General features: G+C 36.3%; 14 protein-coding genes across 14 annotated transcripts; 7 read left to right on the top strand and 7 right to left on the bottom strand.

Moving 5' to 3' along the window:
* BmR1_04g06160 (Caltractin) lies at nucleotides 14–593 on the top strand (the record flags this gene model as incomplete). The annotated part of the gene is made up of 4 exons (XM_021482480.1): nucleotides 14–205; nucleotides 227–374; nucleotides 395–439; nucleotides 463–593. The coding sequence occupies 4 exons, from the start codon at nucleotides 14–16 to the stop codon at nucleotides 591–593; spliced, it is 516 nt and encodes a 171-aa protein (XP_021337709.1).
* Nucleotides 594–1695: 1102 nt separating this feature from the next.
* On the top strand, nucleotides 1696–3675 carry BmR1_04g06155 (Protein kinase domain; the record flags this gene model as incomplete). The annotated part of the gene is made up of 1 exon (XM_012794382.1): nucleotides 1696–3675. The coding sequence occupies one exon, from the start codon at nucleotides 1696–1698 to the stop codon at nucleotides 3673–3675; it is 1980 nt and encodes a 659-aa protein (XP_012649836.1).
* A 540-nt stretch (nucleotides 3676–4215) lies between these two features.
* Nucleotides 4216–4527, bottom strand: BmR1_04g06145 (histone H4; the record flags this gene model as incomplete). Its single annotated transcript, XM_012794381.1, has 1 exon — nucleotides 4216–4527. One exon carries the CDS (start codon nucleotides 4525–4527, stop codon nucleotides 4216–4218), a length of 312 nt encoding a protein of 103 aa, XP_012649835.1.
* Nucleotides 4528–4646: 119 nt separating this feature from the next.
* On the bottom strand, nucleotides 4647–5734 carry BmR1_04g06140 (Triosephosphate isomerase; the record flags this gene model as incomplete). The annotated part of the gene is made up of 3 exons (XM_012794380.1): nucleotides 4647–4736; nucleotides 4758–5309; nucleotides 5330–5734. The coding sequence occupies 3 exons, from the start codon at nucleotides 5732–5734 to the stop codon at nucleotides 4647–4649; spliced, it is 1047 nt and encodes a 348-aa protein (XP_012649834.1).
* BmR1_04g06133 (calmodulin-like protein) lies at nucleotides 5731–6617 on the bottom strand (the record flags this gene model as incomplete). The annotated part of the gene is made up of 5 exons (XM_021482479.1): nucleotides 5731–5746; nucleotides 6132–6228; nucleotides 6251–6415; nucleotides 6438–6573; nucleotides 6594–6617. 5 exons carry the CDS (start codon nucleotides 6615–6617, stop codon nucleotides 5731–5733), a joined length of 438 nt encoding a protein of 145 aa, XP_021337708.1.
* An 11-nt stretch (nucleotides 6618–6628) lies between these two features.
* BmR1_04g06132 (conserved Plasmodium protein, unknown function) lies at nucleotides 6629–8437 on the bottom strand (the record flags this gene model as incomplete). The annotated part of the gene is made up of 4 exons (XM_021482478.1): nucleotides 6629–6685; nucleotides 6706–6775; nucleotides 6846–7236; nucleotides 7447–8437. 4 exons carry the CDS (start codon nucleotides 8435–8437, stop codon nucleotides 6629–6631), a joined length of 1509 nt encoding a protein of 502 aa, XP_021337707.1.
* A 30-nt stretch (nucleotides 8438–8467) lies between these two features.
* Nucleotides 8468–9962, bottom strand: BmR1_04g06131 (conserved Plasmodium membrane protein, unknown function; the record flags this gene model as incomplete). Its single annotated transcript, XM_021482477.1, has 9 exons — nucleotides 8468–8691; nucleotides 8992–9082; nucleotides 9103–9258; nucleotides 9282–9307; nucleotides 9328–9445; nucleotides 9507–9585; nucleotides 9606–9766; nucleotides 9787–9853; nucleotides 9874–9962. The coding sequence occupies 9 exons, from the start codon at nucleotides 9960–9962 to the stop codon at nucleotides 8468–8470; spliced, it is 1011 nt and encodes a 336-aa protein (XP_021337706.1).
* BmR1_04g06130 (hypothetical protein) lies at nucleotides 10146–11405 on the bottom strand (the record flags this gene model as incomplete). The annotated part of the gene is made up of 1 exon (XM_012794378.2): nucleotides 10146–11405. One exon carries the CDS (start codon nucleotides 11403–11405, stop codon nucleotides 10146–10148), a length of 1260 nt encoding a protein of 419 aa, XP_012649832.2.
* BmR1_04g06125 (RING-box protein 1) lies at nucleotides 11609–11932 on the top strand (the record flags this gene model as incomplete). Its single annotated transcript, XM_012794377.2, has 1 exon — nucleotides 11609–11932. The coding sequence occupies one exon, from the start codon at nucleotides 11609–11611 to the stop codon at nucleotides 11930–11932; it is 324 nt and encodes a 107-aa protein (XP_012649831.2).
* Nucleotides 11933–13488: 1556 nt separating this feature from the next.
* Nucleotides 13489–14862, top strand: BmR1_04g06120 (conserved protein, unknown function; the record flags this gene model as incomplete). Its single annotated transcript, XM_012794376.2, has 7 exons — nucleotides 13489–13621; nucleotides 13644–13830; nucleotides 13851–13995; nucleotides 14077–14172; nucleotides 14194–14525; nucleotides 14547–14688; nucleotides 14710–14862. The coding sequence occupies 7 exons, from the start codon at nucleotides 13489–13491 to the stop codon at nucleotides 14860–14862; spliced, it is 1188 nt and encodes a 395-aa protein (XP_012649830.2).
* A 162-nt stretch (nucleotides 14863–15024) lies between these two features.
* Nucleotides 15025–15257, top strand: BmR1_04g06115 (HCNGP-like protein; the record flags this gene model as incomplete). Its single annotated transcript, XM_021482475.1, has 2 exons — nucleotides 15025–15171; nucleotides 15192–15257. 2 exons carry the CDS (start codon nucleotides 15025–15027, stop codon nucleotides 15255–15257), a joined length of 213 nt encoding a protein of 70 aa, XP_021337705.1.
* On the top strand, nucleotides 15659–16780 carry BmR1_04g06110 (telomere elongation protein; the record flags this gene model as incomplete). The annotated part of the gene is made up of 1 exon (XM_012794374.1): nucleotides 15659–16780. One exon carries the CDS (start codon nucleotides 15659–15661, stop codon nucleotides 16778–16780), a length of 1122 nt encoding a protein of 373 aa, XP_012649828.1.
* Nucleotides 16959–17468, bottom strand: BmR1_04g06105 (conserved protein, unknown function; the record flags this gene model as incomplete). Its single annotated transcript, XM_021482474.1, has 3 exons — nucleotides 16959–16997; nucleotides 17020–17247; nucleotides 17412–17468. 3 exons carry the CDS (start codon nucleotides 17466–17468, stop codon nucleotides 16959–16961), a joined length of 324 nt encoding a protein of 107 aa, XP_021337704.1.
* On the top strand, nucleotides 17740–18318 carry BmR1_04g06100 (hypothetical protein; the record flags this gene model as incomplete). Its single annotated transcript, XM_012794372.2, has 1 exon — nucleotides 17740–18318. One exon carries the CDS (start codon nucleotides 17740–17742, stop codon nucleotides 18316–18318), a length of 579 nt encoding a protein of 192 aa, XP_012649826.2.
* Between the last annotated feature and the right edge of the window lie 90 nt (nucleotides 18319–18408).

The raw sequence follows: 18408 nt of genomic DNA, 5'->3' as shown, positions 1-18408 counted from the left end.
TAGCACGTAAATAATGGATAGCGATAAATCCGAAGATGAATCTGAACTGTTGGGTGGGTTATCTGAGAATCTGGTAGACGAAATACTAGATTCCGAGATACGTCAGGCATTCAATCTATTTGACACCACTGCCACGGGGCGAATCAATTTTATCCAATGTAAAGTGGCATTCCGGGCCCTAGGTCTATCTTTATCTGACAAATCGGTAAACATAACGCAAACATAGCTAATCGATGTATTCGACAAGGCCGGGAAGATGCCAGATGAACACTTAAATTATGCTGAATTTCACTCATTAGTAGTATCCATAATTGATAAAAGGTGCAATAAGAAAGAAGCGGAAAAGATATTCCATTTGCTAAAGGGTGATAATGGTAATATACAACTTACACAGATGCTATAACTATTGATAGTCTTTCCAGCGTTGCTCAACAACTGGGTATAAAATGAGGAGTTACGTAGGCGAATCAATACCTATGGATGAAATTAAACTCATGATTATGGAGGCTGATACTAGTAATAGTGGGTGTATCGGTTTCGATGACTTTTTTCACGTGTTAAAGTCTACTTGGTGTTCTAGTGGCATTGACTAGCATTGTTTATGTGTATTTATTCAACAAGTAATAATACTTTGTCAAGTTACATAAGCTGCGATGTTGCAAAGACACGTAGCTTGTATTACAACTCCAAGTTTTGTGTAAATTAATCGCAATTATCATCCATAGTGTACAGATTAGTTGCTAAAACTCTTGCCAAAAGGTTAAAATATATTATTATTTACACTTTATGTTACACATACTCGTAACCTGTGATGTGTGTCGATTTATAATGATAAGACGGGTGATTTTATTTAAAAGTTGAAAATTAAGTCAAATTTCCCCAAACATTACACATACAGCACATTAACTATATAACATGATTTGACAACAAAAAAGGAGCTTGTAGTGAATGTTTGCCGGTAGATGTGAAAATTATGGGTACTACGGAAATCATAAATACTTATTTGATATGCAACCAAATTGTAAAGTTCAGAATTGGGTTAAATGAATATTTGTCCATTTTACTAGTTAGGGAAATAATTTTTTACCAACAAACGTAATGCTGGTGCGGTTGACCAGCGGGAGAAATCAGGCATAAAAGTTTGCCACACAATGTCACATGTTTGAACGTAGTAAATAGAAACAATTGTGACAAATTAAAGATAGCTAGCATCAGATCTATGGATGGTAACATGTAGTTGAGTGAGTAACTGGGTGACTGAACGGTTTGGTGTTATGACGGTGACTTATGTTCCAAAAGCGCCACGGAAAATGCGAAAATTTGCATCTACGAAAAAGATGAGTTATCAGTGGCACTTGGGAAAGTGAAACGGTAATCTTAATTACAATGATTAGAAATGGCTTCTATAGTGTTGGTTGCATGAAAATGCTGACTAATGATACGGTGCTGGTGCAATAGGTGCCGTCATAAAATTGAAACACTGCATGCCAAAGTTACACAAAACTCTACATGTTGCTGAAGATTCAAAACTATAAATCTGTAGAATCTTGAATTTGGCCTTTACGCCTTAAACTCATTTCACACATTCAGCCAACCAATTAATGTAGTTAATGCAGTTTAACTGAGCGACACTTTGACACATATCACTCAACTTAACAGAATATAAAGTACTAAAATTTTAAATATCATTTTTCAATGCAACAACAAAATAATTTTGAAACTGCTCATCTAAAGTGCCTCAATCCTGCTTCGCAGCAAGATGTACACAAGATTGTAGTGGATAAAAAAGTAGAATCATCAATCCACAGCACAAAGATAGCACCTATACCAATAACCAGCAACAACACTGAAAATGAAGCACAATTGCCAAAATACAAACGCATTAAACGCCTGAGTGCCGGTTCACGCCTATCTAGGTATTACTGCATTGGATCTGAAATTAGAATATCTGCTGAACCTATAAAAAAGGAGTCAAGCAGGCCTATTTTACGGGATGTAATTGAGCGTAAGACGGGTAAATATAAAATTTTGAAGATAATTTCCAAGAGTAGGATACCTGCCGGGCCAAATGGGATGCAAACTTGGGTGACGCTTTGCGAGAAATTGCTTAATTTGGATAGGCATCCAAATCTTATGTCCATATATGAAATATACGAGTCAGAATCTTCGTTTTATATAATTGCTGAGAAGATGGAGGGAGGGGAGCTTTTCGATTTTCTGCTGAAAGAAAAGGCTATTCCTGAAGATATATGTAAATATATAATCCGGCAATTGCTCATAGCCACTGAATATCTTCATTCAAAGCACCTACTACATAGAGATATTAAACCAGAAAATTTAATGTTCCGCAGGAACATTAACTCGAGGATGATCCCAATAGAAGATAGGTACGAACTATCGCTAATTGATTTTGATACATGTAAAATGACGGATTCACCCCAAAGTCAGCAATGTGAAATCGTTAACGGGAGGCGACGTCTAGTAGGTACATACGGTTATTTGGCTCCAGAGGTGTTGAAAGGTTATGATTATTCTCCTGCTTCGGACCTATGGTCAGTTGGCGTTGTCCTGTATATACTAATGACAGGGGTTCCCCCCGCCAGTATGGACATTATGTACGATGCACAATCTAGTTTAAATGTTCTAAGACATGCTGAAATAAATGGTCTGGACTTTGACATGCCTCCATTTTTAGACTTTCCCCTAGCACGAGATTTATGCAAACGGCTTCTTACATTTGACCCCAAAAAGCGGCTCAATAGTGCATCTTTGGCGTTAGAACACCCATGGTTGGCAAACATTCCTTCGTGTTTCAAGAAAGTTAACAATATCCACTATCATAACAATAACAATTCCGATAATAACAATTCTCACGTCCATAATAGTGGCAACTCAAACGGGCATAATAATTTTGCCAGACAAGATGAGCAAAATAATGGTAGAAATGGCGGTAAACACAAATGGTACAAGAGCAACGAATGCAAATCAAATGGTCAAACTGATTTTGGCAATGATCAAACCGATGTTCCTGGTGGGTCTACTTCTGGCGCCTATGCCAGTGAAAGTATGGAAGTAAAAGATGTTAAGAATATAAACAAGTTTAGGGGTGTTATAAATAGTACAGTTTATAATGAAAGCACTGAAACAATAATTTCTGATGCTGGAGTACAGCATAGGGGTTTGTTGTGTCCACCACCGAACATTCCCACAATGGAGATGCAAATGAAAAAATTCATTCCATCTAAAAACACGAAACTATCGCAGAACAATGTAATGCAGAGGAAGAGATCTTCTTCCGAAATGGAAAAATCATACAAGTTGGGCCTCCATTCTCAAGCTCTTGCCCTAAATGCCGTGGCTGTGCAACAAATGGATACGGTTGTGGTGGAGCAGGAGGTCGAACAAAATTCCAAAGTGAGCAAATTATTAGCTACCAATGGGCATAATCTAGAGTCTTATAAACAATTTGGGTCGTTAGATGCAGTAGAATCGTTGGATTCCCGTCACAACAATACTGCGGGCTTAGCTGCAATTACTGCTATGTTCACCCAAGTACAATCATCTTTAAACAGTCACAACCAAAGCCATAGTCATAACTGTATCCATAAGTCTAAAAGAAGTAGGAAGGCCAATACACCACGCAGCCGATGCTCACAACAGACTGTAGCGTCTTAGCTAGTGTTGATGTTTGTGTGTGTTGGACGTAGTGTATGAATGTATTGGATGTGTTCTATGACACTAAATTTTTCGTAATTTTTTTTGCATACGCAAGCATTAGTTTTAGGAATAATGCGAACGTTAGCAATATGTGGTGAGATTTTTTATTATTAATTTATTCATTATTATTTGAGGGAGAAAATTTTCTTTTTTGAATATTTTCTTCGGACTTATCTAAGTAGATAGTGCCTATCTAGTCCTATAAAAACGCAACAGGGCAATCAAGCATCATAAAATCAGTATTATCGACTATGTGTAAGACAACATACGGTAATAAAATACTAGCCTACACACATGAAGTCGTCAAAAAACAATGATAAATTAAGTGTACAAACTGTTAGTGGCACAGCTATAATAGAGAGTATCTGCTCTGAGATACACGGACACATATCGGAATTGTAGATTTATTGTAGTAAAAATGCGTGAGTATACCGGCCCCGAGTGAAGCCTATATTGTATTGTTGTTTGAAAAAATACCACTTGGAATTAAAAGTAAATTTAACCTCCGAAACCGTAGAGGGTTCTACCTTGCCTCTTTAGTGAGTACACGATATCCATGGCAGTGACTGTCTTACGCCTGGCGTGCTCGGTATATGTGACAGAGTCCTTGATGACGTTTTCCAAGAAAACCTTGAGAACGCCGCGCACCTCTTCGTATATTAGCCCAGAGATACGCTTGACACCACCTCTGCGAGCCAATCTTCTGATGGCTGGCTTGGTGATGCCTTGGATGTTATCACGCAACACCTTGCGATGTCTCTTGGCACCGCCCTTACCCAAACCTTTACCGCCTTTACCCCTTCCAGACATTCTAACTTAGATGATCGAAATTATACTATACTGGGAAGAAATTATAGTGGGTAGCCACACATATTAATGGGGTCACTTATTGCCCTCTGGTGCAATGATCACTAACACACTCAAACTCACTAATTAAGACTATCTATCAGTGTCTGTATATCTGCTGTAACACTGCATTTCCCAAACAATAGCCCAGCGCATCCAGCACTCACATATTCCTATATAATATATTTACACACCTTGGCAGTTTTAACACTTAAGGAGCCACCATACAACACACTAATTGCCACATTGTGCGGGCTAATATTTGCACACCAAAAGTGTAATCGCTGGATTATGTGCTGTACAATTTCAGGGTTCATGGGAATTCCACTGCCTATGCTCTTCCTTGGCTCATAGGCCACATTTATGTGTAACTCCTTTGACGGGTAATATTCGCGTAGCATGGCAAAGTATTTGTCTATTTTTTCAATCAGCGTATTCACTTCGCTTTCTACGTTGAAGTTTTCATAGCCGTTACAATTAGTTGATTCGTAGTGTATTTCAACGTCTGATGGATCCGTACGTGTACAGTTGCGAGGGTTTTCGAGCGTAGAAAGGGATTTTTCAATAATGTTTGAGTGATTTCGCAGAGTGGATTCGCTTCCGGAAAGTATTAGAATGGGTGTGATGCTGGCTTCTAGTGCATTTATCATTTTTTGGGCATTTTCAGTATATTCGCTATGGCCTTGTTTATCTCTAGTCAAATCAAATTCTGGGTGGCCAACCAAGCACCAATTGACGCCCACATCCTGAATATTATTTCAATTACTTTCAACATTTCAGCAGTGACTTCGCCTGTAAACGCACCAAATCCTTGTATTGTGCTTAAATTCTGTGCGCATAATTCATATTTGTTACTATCTGCTAATGATTTGGTAAATTTGTGTAGATAGATATTTGGTGGTGATATTAGCAATTTGATATTCGACGGTACAACGATTTGCTGGATATTTCGTGCTACTTTGTCAAAATCCTTGTTATTGAGGTAACATTTGAAGTTCAGTAGTGAGATAATAGACGCCTTTCCAACTTTTTGTGGCATGGCTGCGGTTGGTGGATTACAGTAATCCGGTTTATCGTACAAGGTAGTAGGTGAAAGAAATCCATACCGACATATCCTAATAGGAAGGGTATAAGTTACGAATAGTATAGTTACCAAGAGTGGCTTGATCATTCCCTTAATACTCTAGGTTATGGTAATGATGATGAGATAATATGTTTGTATGAAATTAAATAAGCATGCTTGCAAATCGGATTATTTTTTGGTAAATTGTAAATACTTTAGAAAAAACAATAGTATATGACGATCAATTATGATTTAACGTAATTGTTATAAAAATTTATTAACGATTAAACATTCCTAAAATTTTATTTCATTTTGCATTAAGAAATATTATGAAAATATGCGATTTAAATGAAAAAACACAATCATTTATGTATGTATATATATATGTATATATTTGTTACTCATAACACAAGCGGTTTAATTATTGTATGTAAACAATACATGTCGGCAAGTAGTTGAAATTATATTTTCATGAAAAACATCCATTAATATATCAATGTGTTACCTTGACACAAAAGTTTCAATATCAATCTCTTCCCCTGCCTGGCAATAATTCCAAAGGAATATACGAAGCAACTCCTCCTCCAGCTTTATCTTCGTGCCTAAGTCACAATACTTCCATACCCAATTTGAGAAGGGTGTCGAATAAGCACTTAGTTTCTATTGTTTTACCATCACAAATGAGTGCCAGTGAATTTTCGATCTGTGTTTTCATGCCTTGGTTATTGTAGAAAGTTTCGCCCAAAGTTAGAAGGTCCCCAAGGGTAAACTCGCCTCTCTCCTCGTACTCTAAATCATACATAAATAGCACCTTGTTTTAGTACTCGTTTTTCAGTATGTGAAAGATGTATTCCAATATTATACAAAAGATTTGTTAGTGAATCGTAAGTGAGTAAACCCGTATTTTGCTGGTCGTATCGACGGAAGCACATAGAAAGTTCCTCGCACTAAGTTACACTAACTATACTCTAGGTTTTGATAATTTAAACATCTCATGACGCGCTATAGTGCGGCATTAGTTGTCTGCAGTAATTTATTAAGGTACTCTAGCTGACCAGACTAAATGGGGAAACACATACCTCAGTTTTTATCCTCCTCCATTCCCAATACCTAACACACAACGGCTTATAACCCTTTGCACTCAAATATCTTAATTAATAAATTAAAAAAATCATATTAATTTTTTTAACATTTTGAATATTAAATACATGCTAATTACCTATGTTTAATCGCAAAGTTGGACAATAATGTCGGTGACTCCACATCAATTACTATCTTTTTTGATTCCTCCAAAAAATTAACCTGGAAATTATCAACGGCCTCTAATGGTTTAAATGTGTAATTGAAGTGTCTACTCGCAGTGTCTAAAACGTGTTTAACTTCCTGGAATCCGGGTTGCAATTCAATCTTTTCCTTCTCAGTCTTTACAAACTTATCCAATGTTTTGGTCCATTCTGGAGACAAAGATTCATATATTCCAGGATTAGTTGCGGCTAATTCGTCCAGTGCCTCTTTGAAAGTGAGGGCGTAGCGACGAGAGGTAATGGGTTGTCTGGTGGCTATCAGTTTTAGACACGATTTTACCTTGGATGAAACGTCCTTTCCTGCCCCTAAATGAAATATTTTTCATGAAATTTTGCACCATATTCAAAAAATAATTGATGAATTTAATTTTAAATAAGGGAATTGAAAATTATTTTCGATGAAAATTTGAAAATAACTATGATATTTATTAACAAACAAACATTACTAGTTTTTATGCATGTAAGTGTAAATTTATGTAAAGCTATTTAAAATGTGTAAAAATGATGTACTCTTACCATTGAAATATATGAGTGAGTAACAGTAGTCAAACATGCAACTTGTCTCCCATCCATGAACTGGAGTTATGCCCTTCAACAGTTCCTTCACTTTGTGTTCCCTAAGGTTACACAACGAAGCAGTAATGAGTAATTTTAACTTCAATGGATCAGATAACATAGTTAATTCCCTCTCTATTACGGTATAGACATTGGAATAGAATTTTTCAGTTACAAACTTGAGTGTCGAGAGGCGGTATAGACAGTGTATAAGCTGTGTTTTATCAAATTGATCTAGATTATCAGCTATTAAAGTAGAAAGGCGTCTTAATAAAAATCCCTTGCATAACGCAGTACGGGACAAAGTTCTAAGTGTATTAACAACATCATGCGCTATGAAACGATCAGTTAGTTCTGCTAATTTTTCACAAACAAGTGCCGTAAGAACTCTGTCTGTTCGTTTTGATTTAAATATCATGTGCAGCGATAGGTTTAATGTGTCAGCCGAGGCCAAGTCGATATTGGCCGTGAGCTGCTGTTTGACAAACTCGAAAAACTGTGGTTTGTCAAGCTCCACTGAGGCTGCTGCAAAGCCGCACTGAATAATTTCCCTAGGATGCGCTTCTGGACGACCAATTAGCGCATCGCAAATTGCCTCAACAACTTTCACAACCTTTGGATTTTGTGGTGCTAACAGCGATAGTCTTAGTGAATAATTGCCCAAAAATGCCGAGTTCATACTAGAGATCCTTGACTCTATCTCATCCATGTAGTCATCAAATTGGGAATCTTTGACAGCATGTATTCTTTCCGGTCCAGAAAGGTATTTTATGCCGGCATATAATTCATCTATACCAGGAGGTGGTGTGTTAGTCAGTAATTTGTAGACATCATTACGGGATTGGAAAGATTGTGTCAAAGTACTGAAGAATCTCGGCAAAAAAACATAACAATGTGGTGAATTTTGTACAAAATTTATTGCTCTAACAAAAGTACGATCTATTCTACCCATACTAGACACATATTGCATGATTCCAGACAATTAGTCGCGTTGTTCGTGGGGGTGTATGATTGCCTCCCTAGCCAAGTCAATTTCCGTGTGGTACTTTGTCGACAAAATAGACACCAACACTATCAATGCAAGTGAGGTATTTTTTCGCATTGACACACTTACATTTTTGGAAAAAAATGAAGAAGGGTCTAGTTGTGTTGGTGAATCGTGCGATATGTATCTCACAAAAAGCACATTGTAAACCAGTACCAAACCTGAATGGCTCTTGTTTTCAGTAAATAATGAGTGATGAATGTATTTAGCATTAGTAACGTATAAATACAACGGTTGTGTTACATAATGGCAAGTATTTGATTCCTGTTAAAAATATAATCACGTGTAATAAACAAAAAAATTTAATAACAACATATATCCAAAGCATCAATTTTTCAATTTTTATTTGTAAAAATCTGCGTACGTTTTCAAATAAATGTAAATATACAAATTTAACAGAACATATTTGGTTTGTATATAAAATTCAGCGTTGCGAAAAATATATCAAAAATATTTCTTACCTGAAACTATTATATATGCTGAAATTGTCATCAAAACCGCATTCTGTGCTACTACTGCCGTAATATTTGTAACGATTATTACCATTACTATCTAAATCAATTGTAAATTACAAGTGCAAGTATAATTAACAACAGAGGATAGTAAGGAATGCTGATAATCACCGTGTCATCGCCGCTAAGGTTTCCATTTTGTACCCTAAAAAGCTCGGCACCAAAATGAATTCCTATATTGGCCACTAGCAGCGTGTAAAATAGTGTCATAATTATCTATATTTGAGGCAATGTTTTACCCATCCTATCGGCTGTTTTCCCAAATCTAAATCACTTTGAGCTTACTAGTGATACGAAAACCAAGGTATTTGAGCGGTGTCAGTGCGACTAGTGCGGTTAGGAAGGCAATTAGCGCAGCAAATGTAACTGAGATCATGTGAGATCCAATAAACAGATGGATGGTCTATTTTAGCAAAAAACGATAGCAATTTAAAAAAAAAACAAATAAAACAAGTAGAACTTGCCTTTAGTGAGAAAGTGAATGCGATAAATGATGTTACTACTGTTATTGTATTTCTGGCAACAATCTTCCCATGTAACAAACTACATATCCAATAACCTACCATCTGAAAGTGGTTGGAATTACTATAGCATAAATTGAAAGAATTGGAATAATGAACGATATGAATGTGTAACTTGGCGGTATCATTTCCGGCCTCCAAGGTTTGATAATTTGTGGTTTAACAGGCTCAACTTCTAAGTCAACATGTTGTGCTGTGATGGTCTGTGTGAAATTGTGAATACGTTTAAATGATTAAGGGCGCGTAGCTCATGCAGGGGTGATGATGTTGTTTGAATTGTATCTGGGCGACTGTATTAGCATAAACACACGGTTCTGGGGAGAGTATCACACCAAATAAGGCCGAAAGTCCTTCTTTAGCAGGACCAATGTCCAATTCTGTGGTACTATTGTACGACATAACACAACATTCATATAAGCAGTGGTGCCACACATACAAAGTATTGTTATCTACGACAACTGAAATGATTAGAAGAATTTTTTGATTAAATGAAATAAATACCAAACATTACTATTGTAAAAATTAATGTACAAAATAGTTTAATGTGTGACAGTTCCATTGCATTTTTGCAAATAAATCACGTTACTCTAGATGAAGTAAGCCAATGGGACATTTAGGGCCCTTGGGCAGTCCTTTCTTCATATAATCATAGTCCAATGCAAATATCACTGTATAAGAATTGGGTAAGAATACACAATGGGTCACGGGACTACTAGTTGGATGTTTGTAATAAATCTGGCAAGGGTTCACTCCTGCAATAGTAAGGGTAAAGTCGTTGGCCGTTTCATCATCCCTTTCATCAGAATCATCAAATTGAGTGGAATCCTTTGTACCCCAAGCCAACAATAATCCACACCTGGAAAATGACATATTGCTAATCTGGCCTTCCAATTCCGGAAAGGTGCCAATGCACACCAAATCGCCAGAGATAGTGTTTGTTGCAGTGTAATTTATTTCAAAAATATGTATTGTATGATCAGATCCCCCTGTTGCGATTAAGTTGTTGGACTTATTGGTTGCACAACACGTAACAATATGCGAGTGAGCCCTTGTAATTGTTAAGGGCTCCAAGAGTAAGTGTTTTGGGAGAATTTGTGATGTGCATTTTGAGCTGTATGAGGGAAAACACTCAATATATCCTTCAGAACCATATAAAAATATGCAATCCCCCTTGCGGGAGAATGTAATGCCGTAAACTTCAGAGTTGAGTGATTTGACATAAACTGGTAGTGGACTATTCTCAATGTGATATGACAGGTTCATCATATACAACCGATTTTGCCTGTCAATAAAGATCAAAAAATTGTTATTTGGGCTCCAAGCTCCAGTGTACCAGGTGTCTGCGTCTTTAACATTCCATTCCGCAAGAACTCTAGTATTGACCTTAGACTCATAAGCACGAATCAATGGTGCATCGCTATTGTTATCCTGACATAGTAATATAAAAACATCCGGATCCTCAGGATGTACCAAAATCTTCGAAGCCTTTATAGGTATCGTGCATTTAGTAATCAGTGCCACATTGTCATTGGCATAGTTGATGTTAGAAGGATTATATTGGTTATTGTTTGTTATGGATAATACAGTTACCATCTCCCTAGTTACAACGTATAATTTTGTTCCGTTGTGATTGACTGCTAGATCCCTAACTTTGGATTGGATTCTTATGGAATCCGGATGAGGGTGAATCACTCTGATCAAATTTTTGTAATTTCCCGATTTAGATCTGGCTTCAAAGTAAGACTTTGTACAAGCTCTAACCCAGGCCTCCCTAGGGCCTATCAATTGCGATACGTTCATATCCATACCTAATGTTGTTGTTGCGGGTTTTACTGGTTGCATGTCAGATTGGCTTAGTTCATCATCAACAACATATTCATAGTGTATTTACGGGTTGAAATACTTGTTTTAAAGAAAATTGTGCGATGCCATTTATAATTTTCATTAATTGTCTAGCAACTATGCTAAAGACTATATACTGGCACCCCATGAATGACAATAGGCATGGGTGCTATAAATGGTGTGCGTGAGCTGGCTACGGTGACATGAAATCAGAAGTGGAAAGTACCACTACTGGTGATAATATCCACTTTAAGATCAAGAAATGGTCTGCTGTGGCATTTTGGGCTTGGGATATTGCTGTAGACAACTGTGCTATTTGTCGGAATCATATCATGGACATGTGCATCGAGTGTCAAACGAACGAACCTGCATGCGAAAGTGACAGAAACAAATGTACAATTGCTTGGGGGGTTTGTAATCATGCCTTCCATCACCATTGCATTTCCAGGTGGTTGAAAACGAGGCAGGTGTGTCCGCTGGACAACAATACCTGGCACTACCAAAATGTGAATAATAATGAATCTTAATCACTTAATTTTATAGAAATTATTCTATCAATTATTGGACTTTCAGTTCAATAGTTTTATTATTGTATCATATGTTGTTTTTGTTGCCAAAATTTTTGACAAACCTGTATTATTATTTGCCTAATTTTGGAATCAGCTATGTATAATTGGCCATTTAAAGTTGATTTTATGTATAAATATTGTAGCTTGTTTATGCTTAATGATTATTTTTGTAGTGGTAATTGTATTTATAAACCAATATACACTCATCCAATTGCAGATTAGTTTGATACATAGTTATAATCTTGAATTATGATGTTATGGATATATATGTGATTGATTATTTGAAATTTGATCAAAAATGCTTATATATTCGAGTAATACAAACAAACATGTATAACTATTTTAGATATACCGCAGCATACGATGATTAGTGTAGCATTTACATTTATATAAAATTAATTCACTAATCAGATAACATGATATTTATTATAGCAAACAAATTGTAAATAGTTGTACGATTTAAAGAGCATTTTAATTAGTCAGTAAGCTTTTAATCTATTAAGATTGATATATATACAATAAACATTACACAATGAAAATTTGAATTTCATAGATTGGAATTATATCATTTGTTGGAGATTGTATCATGAAGAATTATTGGTGTAACAATGTATGTTGTTTTGACAAACAAAACAACCAAAGTATCTAAATACCACAATTTCAGCCTGAATTATATATATTGAAACAAGTTCATAGTAGTAATGATATAATGTATACTTCCAATGATAGTTATGAGTGGGATGTACTATCATCGTTTGAAACACATCTATAAATGTATAATGTATGTTTATATGTTTGTAATGTTTTAACTCACTATTTTCAACATACATGCAAATTTAAACTCGAACGTGTAACATAAAGTATTATTTAAAAAACATCAATTAACATTTACACAATTATGAATTCTATTTATTAAGATATCTTATTGATTTACAACAATCAACAACTTACCGGATTTAAACAAATAAAATCATTCAAATAAGACCTCTTAATGAGATAAATATATAATCGCAATACTTTATCGGTGTGAGTATATTGACAAATCAATGAGACAAGAATTTAATTTTATGTGGAATAGAACTATTGACATTTAAATTATTATATATTTTACAATAATATAATCTTGAAAATGACAAATGATTAGTCAAATAGAACTAATTTTACATGTTTACAAGTGTTTTAGGCACAATCAGACACTGGCAAACATGTCCCGATTTAGCAAAACAAATTAACTATTTTTAGACAGACAAACGTTATACCTGAAAGAATAACTAATTTAATAACTATAGAATTATTAAAAATTTGCATAATCCGTATCAATTACTGAATATACATCTAAAATAGTTAAAATATAGACAACCTATAATTAATACAAATTACATAAGACTTGGACACTTTAATCCATTTAATCCTACATACTTTATCTAATAAATTAGAATAAATGTTGATTCAATTAGTTAATTGCTTAATTACAAGTGATGGGAGTTAAGGCTGAGAATGACTATCCCCAGTTAATGAATCTGGATGTACTTTCAATCACCACCTTATCAATATTGCTATTCCTTCCTTATAATTATCAATGTATTGAAGAATTAAATCCAGATGGATTGGATCCTGATGAATTTGATTTTTCATACGACAAAAAGAGTAAGTTAGCATAATGACCTAGCGTATGAACGTCATAAAAAGACCTTAGAACATACTAATCGCATGAAAGAAATTTATCGATTAAACTCAAAACCTCAATTACCACCAGAATTTTTCAAAAGGATATCCTTATACTCACTTGCCTTAATCCTCCTTAGCATATGGGCATACAAAGGTTACAAAGCAAATTATCAAATTGCAAATGAATGGTAATTTAAATCTAATTTAGGTTTGACGCATTAACGCCATTATTTATGATTTGCATTCCAATGACAAAGAATGAAAAGGTTTGTATCAAATCTCTCGGTTACCATCATTTGGAATTATCTTCTCCAGGAATCAAACATTTCGTTTTCCTACTGGCAGAACTGAAGGTATAAATTTATAAGATTTTAATATCAACAGTATTTACATGATGTTTTATACAAATGTTTAGTAAAACACTACTTACATAGCTCAAGATGAGGCAATGCTTCTGGATTCACAACGCTAGAAAACTTATCTTCCCCGAATATGACATATTCAATCTAACAATTGTCTACAGCAAAATGGTAATATACATATTTATGTAGGACCTGTTCGCATTTACAATTGTAAACAATTTGATTTTAAATGAATTTTTGAATGATCACCCTGAAGTGAGACGTGCTGCTGTTAGACACGATACAGGTGATGTAACTCAAGGTTTATTCACCTTCACCAACTCAATCAGTGCATTTGACAACTATTTCACAGCGACTATGAAGGCGAATTTGCAAGAACTTGCACCATATGTCCGATACATCCACTCCAGTGACATCATTGCAGCAGATGACACAGCCAATTGTGAAGAAAATGCAGTCCCAAGTGATACATACAAGGGTATAAAAATGAGCTTCAAACTGCCACCAAAGGATCAATATACGTAAGTAGCTAATTCACTCAGCAAATTAATTACATTGATGACTAACCTTATCGAGCTATCTTACTCAATTACCTTGAACGAAAGGGTAAAATGTCAAATAAACGAAGCAAGGAGTGAGTATATTAGTGAGTTAGCAAAGGCGAATGATGAGAGATTGAAAAAAGTGAGTGGCCAATTCATTTAGGAAATGGCGGATAAGAATGATAATGAAAAAAAGAGGAGGAATGAAAAGACATTGGGTTTATCATCCGAAGAACATGCGAGGATCACAGAAACTGATGATAGGGTAAAAAGCAAGCAAAGAGTCAACAGACCTAGGTTTAAGGTTGTTAGATAATAAACTCCTTTAATAATTTGTCAGATGATGTAATTGTTTCTAGAGTACATGAGTAGTAGTATTTTTACACAAGTAAAAATCGTGGCTTAAATATATTAACTGTATTGCAGTAATGAGTATGCACGACATTTTTATAGCGATAGCACAACATAAAGCTGTGATATGGTTGACAAGAAGAATGATGAAGGCAAGATGCCCATTGAACTCAAAAATGTGATTGATAAACTTTGGGATTTCAAAAATAGAGGCATATCAATTAATTGCAGTATTGAGAATTCATTGGAGTTCAAAAACCCATACCTTCTCGAAGTAGGTTTGTATTTATTTAGAAAATCATGCGTGTTTTTGAGATAAACCAACCAAATTTATCTAAATGCGATAGTGATAAAGAATAAGACCATACATGAGATTATTTACACATCAAAGACCATTTAATTGTACATTAGTTAAATTTTATTTATTATAAATTCAACATTTACCTTAAAAATTAGTATGAATACCATTATTAATCTTCTGACAATATTTCATTAATAAATCGGAGTAAGCTAATGAGGTTTATATGATTGGTGTTGGTTGCATGGTTGATTAAGACGTGTCCGCGTGAGGGTTCCGTAGCTCAGCAGGTTAGAGCGTGTGGCTGTTAACCACAAGGTCGTTGGTTCGATCCCAGCCGGTACCGTTTTTAAAGTGGCTTATTAGTTACTATTATTGTTCGAGTAAGCGCATCATTTTTAGATTCAGCTACCCATTTTAGTGGCATGTGTCTGAGTCAATTTCAAGATGCGTCACAAATATTATGGATGGGCATTACCGTTGGGGCGATGTATCAGCACTAAACATACAAAAGCATACATACAAACATACACATACTAATGGCAATTACAAAAATCCAACAGATGCTCTAGCACTCTCCTTTGAAGCATCTTTGGATCTTGATGTGTCGACTAGAAACAATTCAATTTCATCCAACGAGCAAACAAACCAGGTGAACACTTTGGAATATATGAATGTTTTCCAAAAAATTGACATCACGGCTCAAAATGTTGCAACGGATTCTTTGAATTTGGACGGCGATTTTGAACTTTCTGACATATCAGACTTGGTTGGCATAATAAACTGCACAAATCAGGAGACACCCATCATTAATAAGAATGTAGGAAAGCTGGCCGAAACCCCCGAAAATTGCGATATTTTAACCAGACTTGATAAAAAATATACGCCCGGTGAAGTTGCTATTTTGAATAAATTGGAAAAATTTGAATCAGATATTCTGCGGAAAAAGCCAAAATCTATTTCTCCTCCAGCCTTTTCAGCATTTTTAGAGGCAGAAAAATTTGTTTCTTGTAATGGAAAGAAAAGTTTATTCAAGCTACTAGCTGGGCATGGAGTGGTTGGCAGTTTTTTTGGAGCAAATGGACACCGAATACAGGCGTTGCAACACGAGCACGACATCACAGTATCAGTAACTACTAAACGAATTCATTTCCCTGGGAGCAACAATAAGGGAGTGTTACTATTTCAGGGCAAATTGACTAACATTTTGAGGTCTCTTAGACCGCTCTACAAAGCCATGCAGGAGGAAACTGCGCGTCTACTGTTGGACGATGAATATTTTCCTAGCGACAAAATTAGATTGGAGATTGAGGTGTTGGTGCCTGAAAGTTTGAGGTTTACCATGGATCGAAATAGGGACTTTAAAAAGATCATGGAGACTTCCGGCTGCAACATGCGGGTCATTAAGCAGACATACGAGGATCCCCCAGTGCAAGAAAGGGTTCTGGTTATTTTTGGCAATCAGCAGCAGGTGGAAATCGCAATTGAAAAGGTTGCGTTGCTGATTCAGGACGATTCACACCTAAAGTACTATGGGTATATGAAGTACCCCGACTTGACGATTGCCAAGAGTGTATACAAATGAAGCCATGGACAAGTCTCTGAAGCGAAATCACCAATATAGTTTATATGTGTAAGATCTACAGGTTGAGTTGACTATACTTGCAACAATGATTCATTCTACAGAAACTAGAAATACACGTGAATTAACACGATATTAGCGATTATAGTCGTAGTGTAGTTTTGTACAGCAGAAGTGGGTGTCAGAAATGAACAACACTGTATGTTACGACCCACCATAGCTATCTTAGAGTATATACGTACCACAAAGCAGCCGCACGAGGCAATTGAAGCCTCGAAAATGATTTCCCTCAGATCCAGTACATAATCCGGTACTTTGTAGACAATTACATAGAGCTCTACCACGGCAAATTGTGCCAAAATGTAGAGAAGAAAGCCTAAATAACTCCTAAGGGGGATAACCCCCAAGATGAATCCTAGCACCGCTGCCACAGATTGTTTCAACTGCCATACAATAGAGAATGCCCTTTCCTAATTCAACAATTCAACTAGAGCTAGGCAGATTTCAGCCTTAAGTGTAAATAGGGATAATCCACCCAATACATCAACATAATTGGAGGAAGCATTGACCGCCACTCCAAGAGCAAAACTTTCAAACATATAGAAGAATACACCAGATGTGCGGGATATCTTACCTTCGTGAGCGGGTAATTCGGATTTATGAAATTTTTTTGCCCAGATTCCTTTACCATGGATGCTGCAGATCATCACACACCCCCAGACACTGCTAATGCCCGACCAAGCTTTGAATTTCTTTACATTCCAACACTTTAGATAAGGATAAGGATAAGGGTAAGGATAAGGAATGGATGGCGATTCAGCGCCATTTCCCGCCTTGAATCCATCTGTGCGGGCGGTTAACATTAGTCCCCGCAAAACACGATACCATTGTACCTCCCCGCAATCCTAGTACTAATCTACATGGCGTGTACGTTGCCCTAGTTAGAACTTTTAAATAGAGAGATGGCGTTCTGCAACAAATTACTAGTGTCAGTTGGACGTTGTATGAATGTTATAGTATTACTGTTAGGTCTTTGCCTATATGGCGTGGCTGGAAAGGTATATTCCAACGTAGGCCTACCTCTCTTGTCCATGACCCTAGGTGACATATTTTGCGGCACATTGGCTGTAATAATAGCAATCTTAAACATATGTACGCTCAAGCGCCGCAGCAAGCTGGGCTTTCTAGTATCTAAAAGTGTAGGATTTGTCAACATTTTCATGTGGTTTGGACTAGCACTGGCCCACTACGTCACCCGCAACTTTAAGATTTTACACTCTACCAATCCGGAGGAATTCCAGGAGCTTATGAGGGTTACGTTGTACGGTTGTCTCGTAGGCTGTGCCACACAAATACAAGTGACTATAGTCTCGGTGTTGCTGACAATGATCAGCGGGAATGTGGATGACATAGACCAAGTGGAGGCTGCGGAAGATGAGTGTTCTGATATAGGGAGTTGCGAAGAGTTGGATCTCCAATCCACGACTCGTAGTATCGTTGCCAAGTCTCCCAAAGACATCAAGACGTGCGAAATCGTCTAGTCGATCTTTAACCCGCACGAAAACGCAAAATTCAGTCTAACTATACCCACACCCTAATTCTCTCAAAACACCCAATTAGTTATATTCACT

The sequence above is a fragment of the Babesia microti genome, chromosome IV, assembly GCF_000691945.2.
Source record: "Babesia microti strain RI chromosome IV, complete genome".
NCBI lineage: Eukaryota > Apicomplexa > Aconoidasida > Piroplasmida > Babesiidae > Babesia > Babesia microti.
Note: the sequence above shows the minus strand (reverse complement) of the source record. Positions and strands in the feature narration are given on the sequence as shown.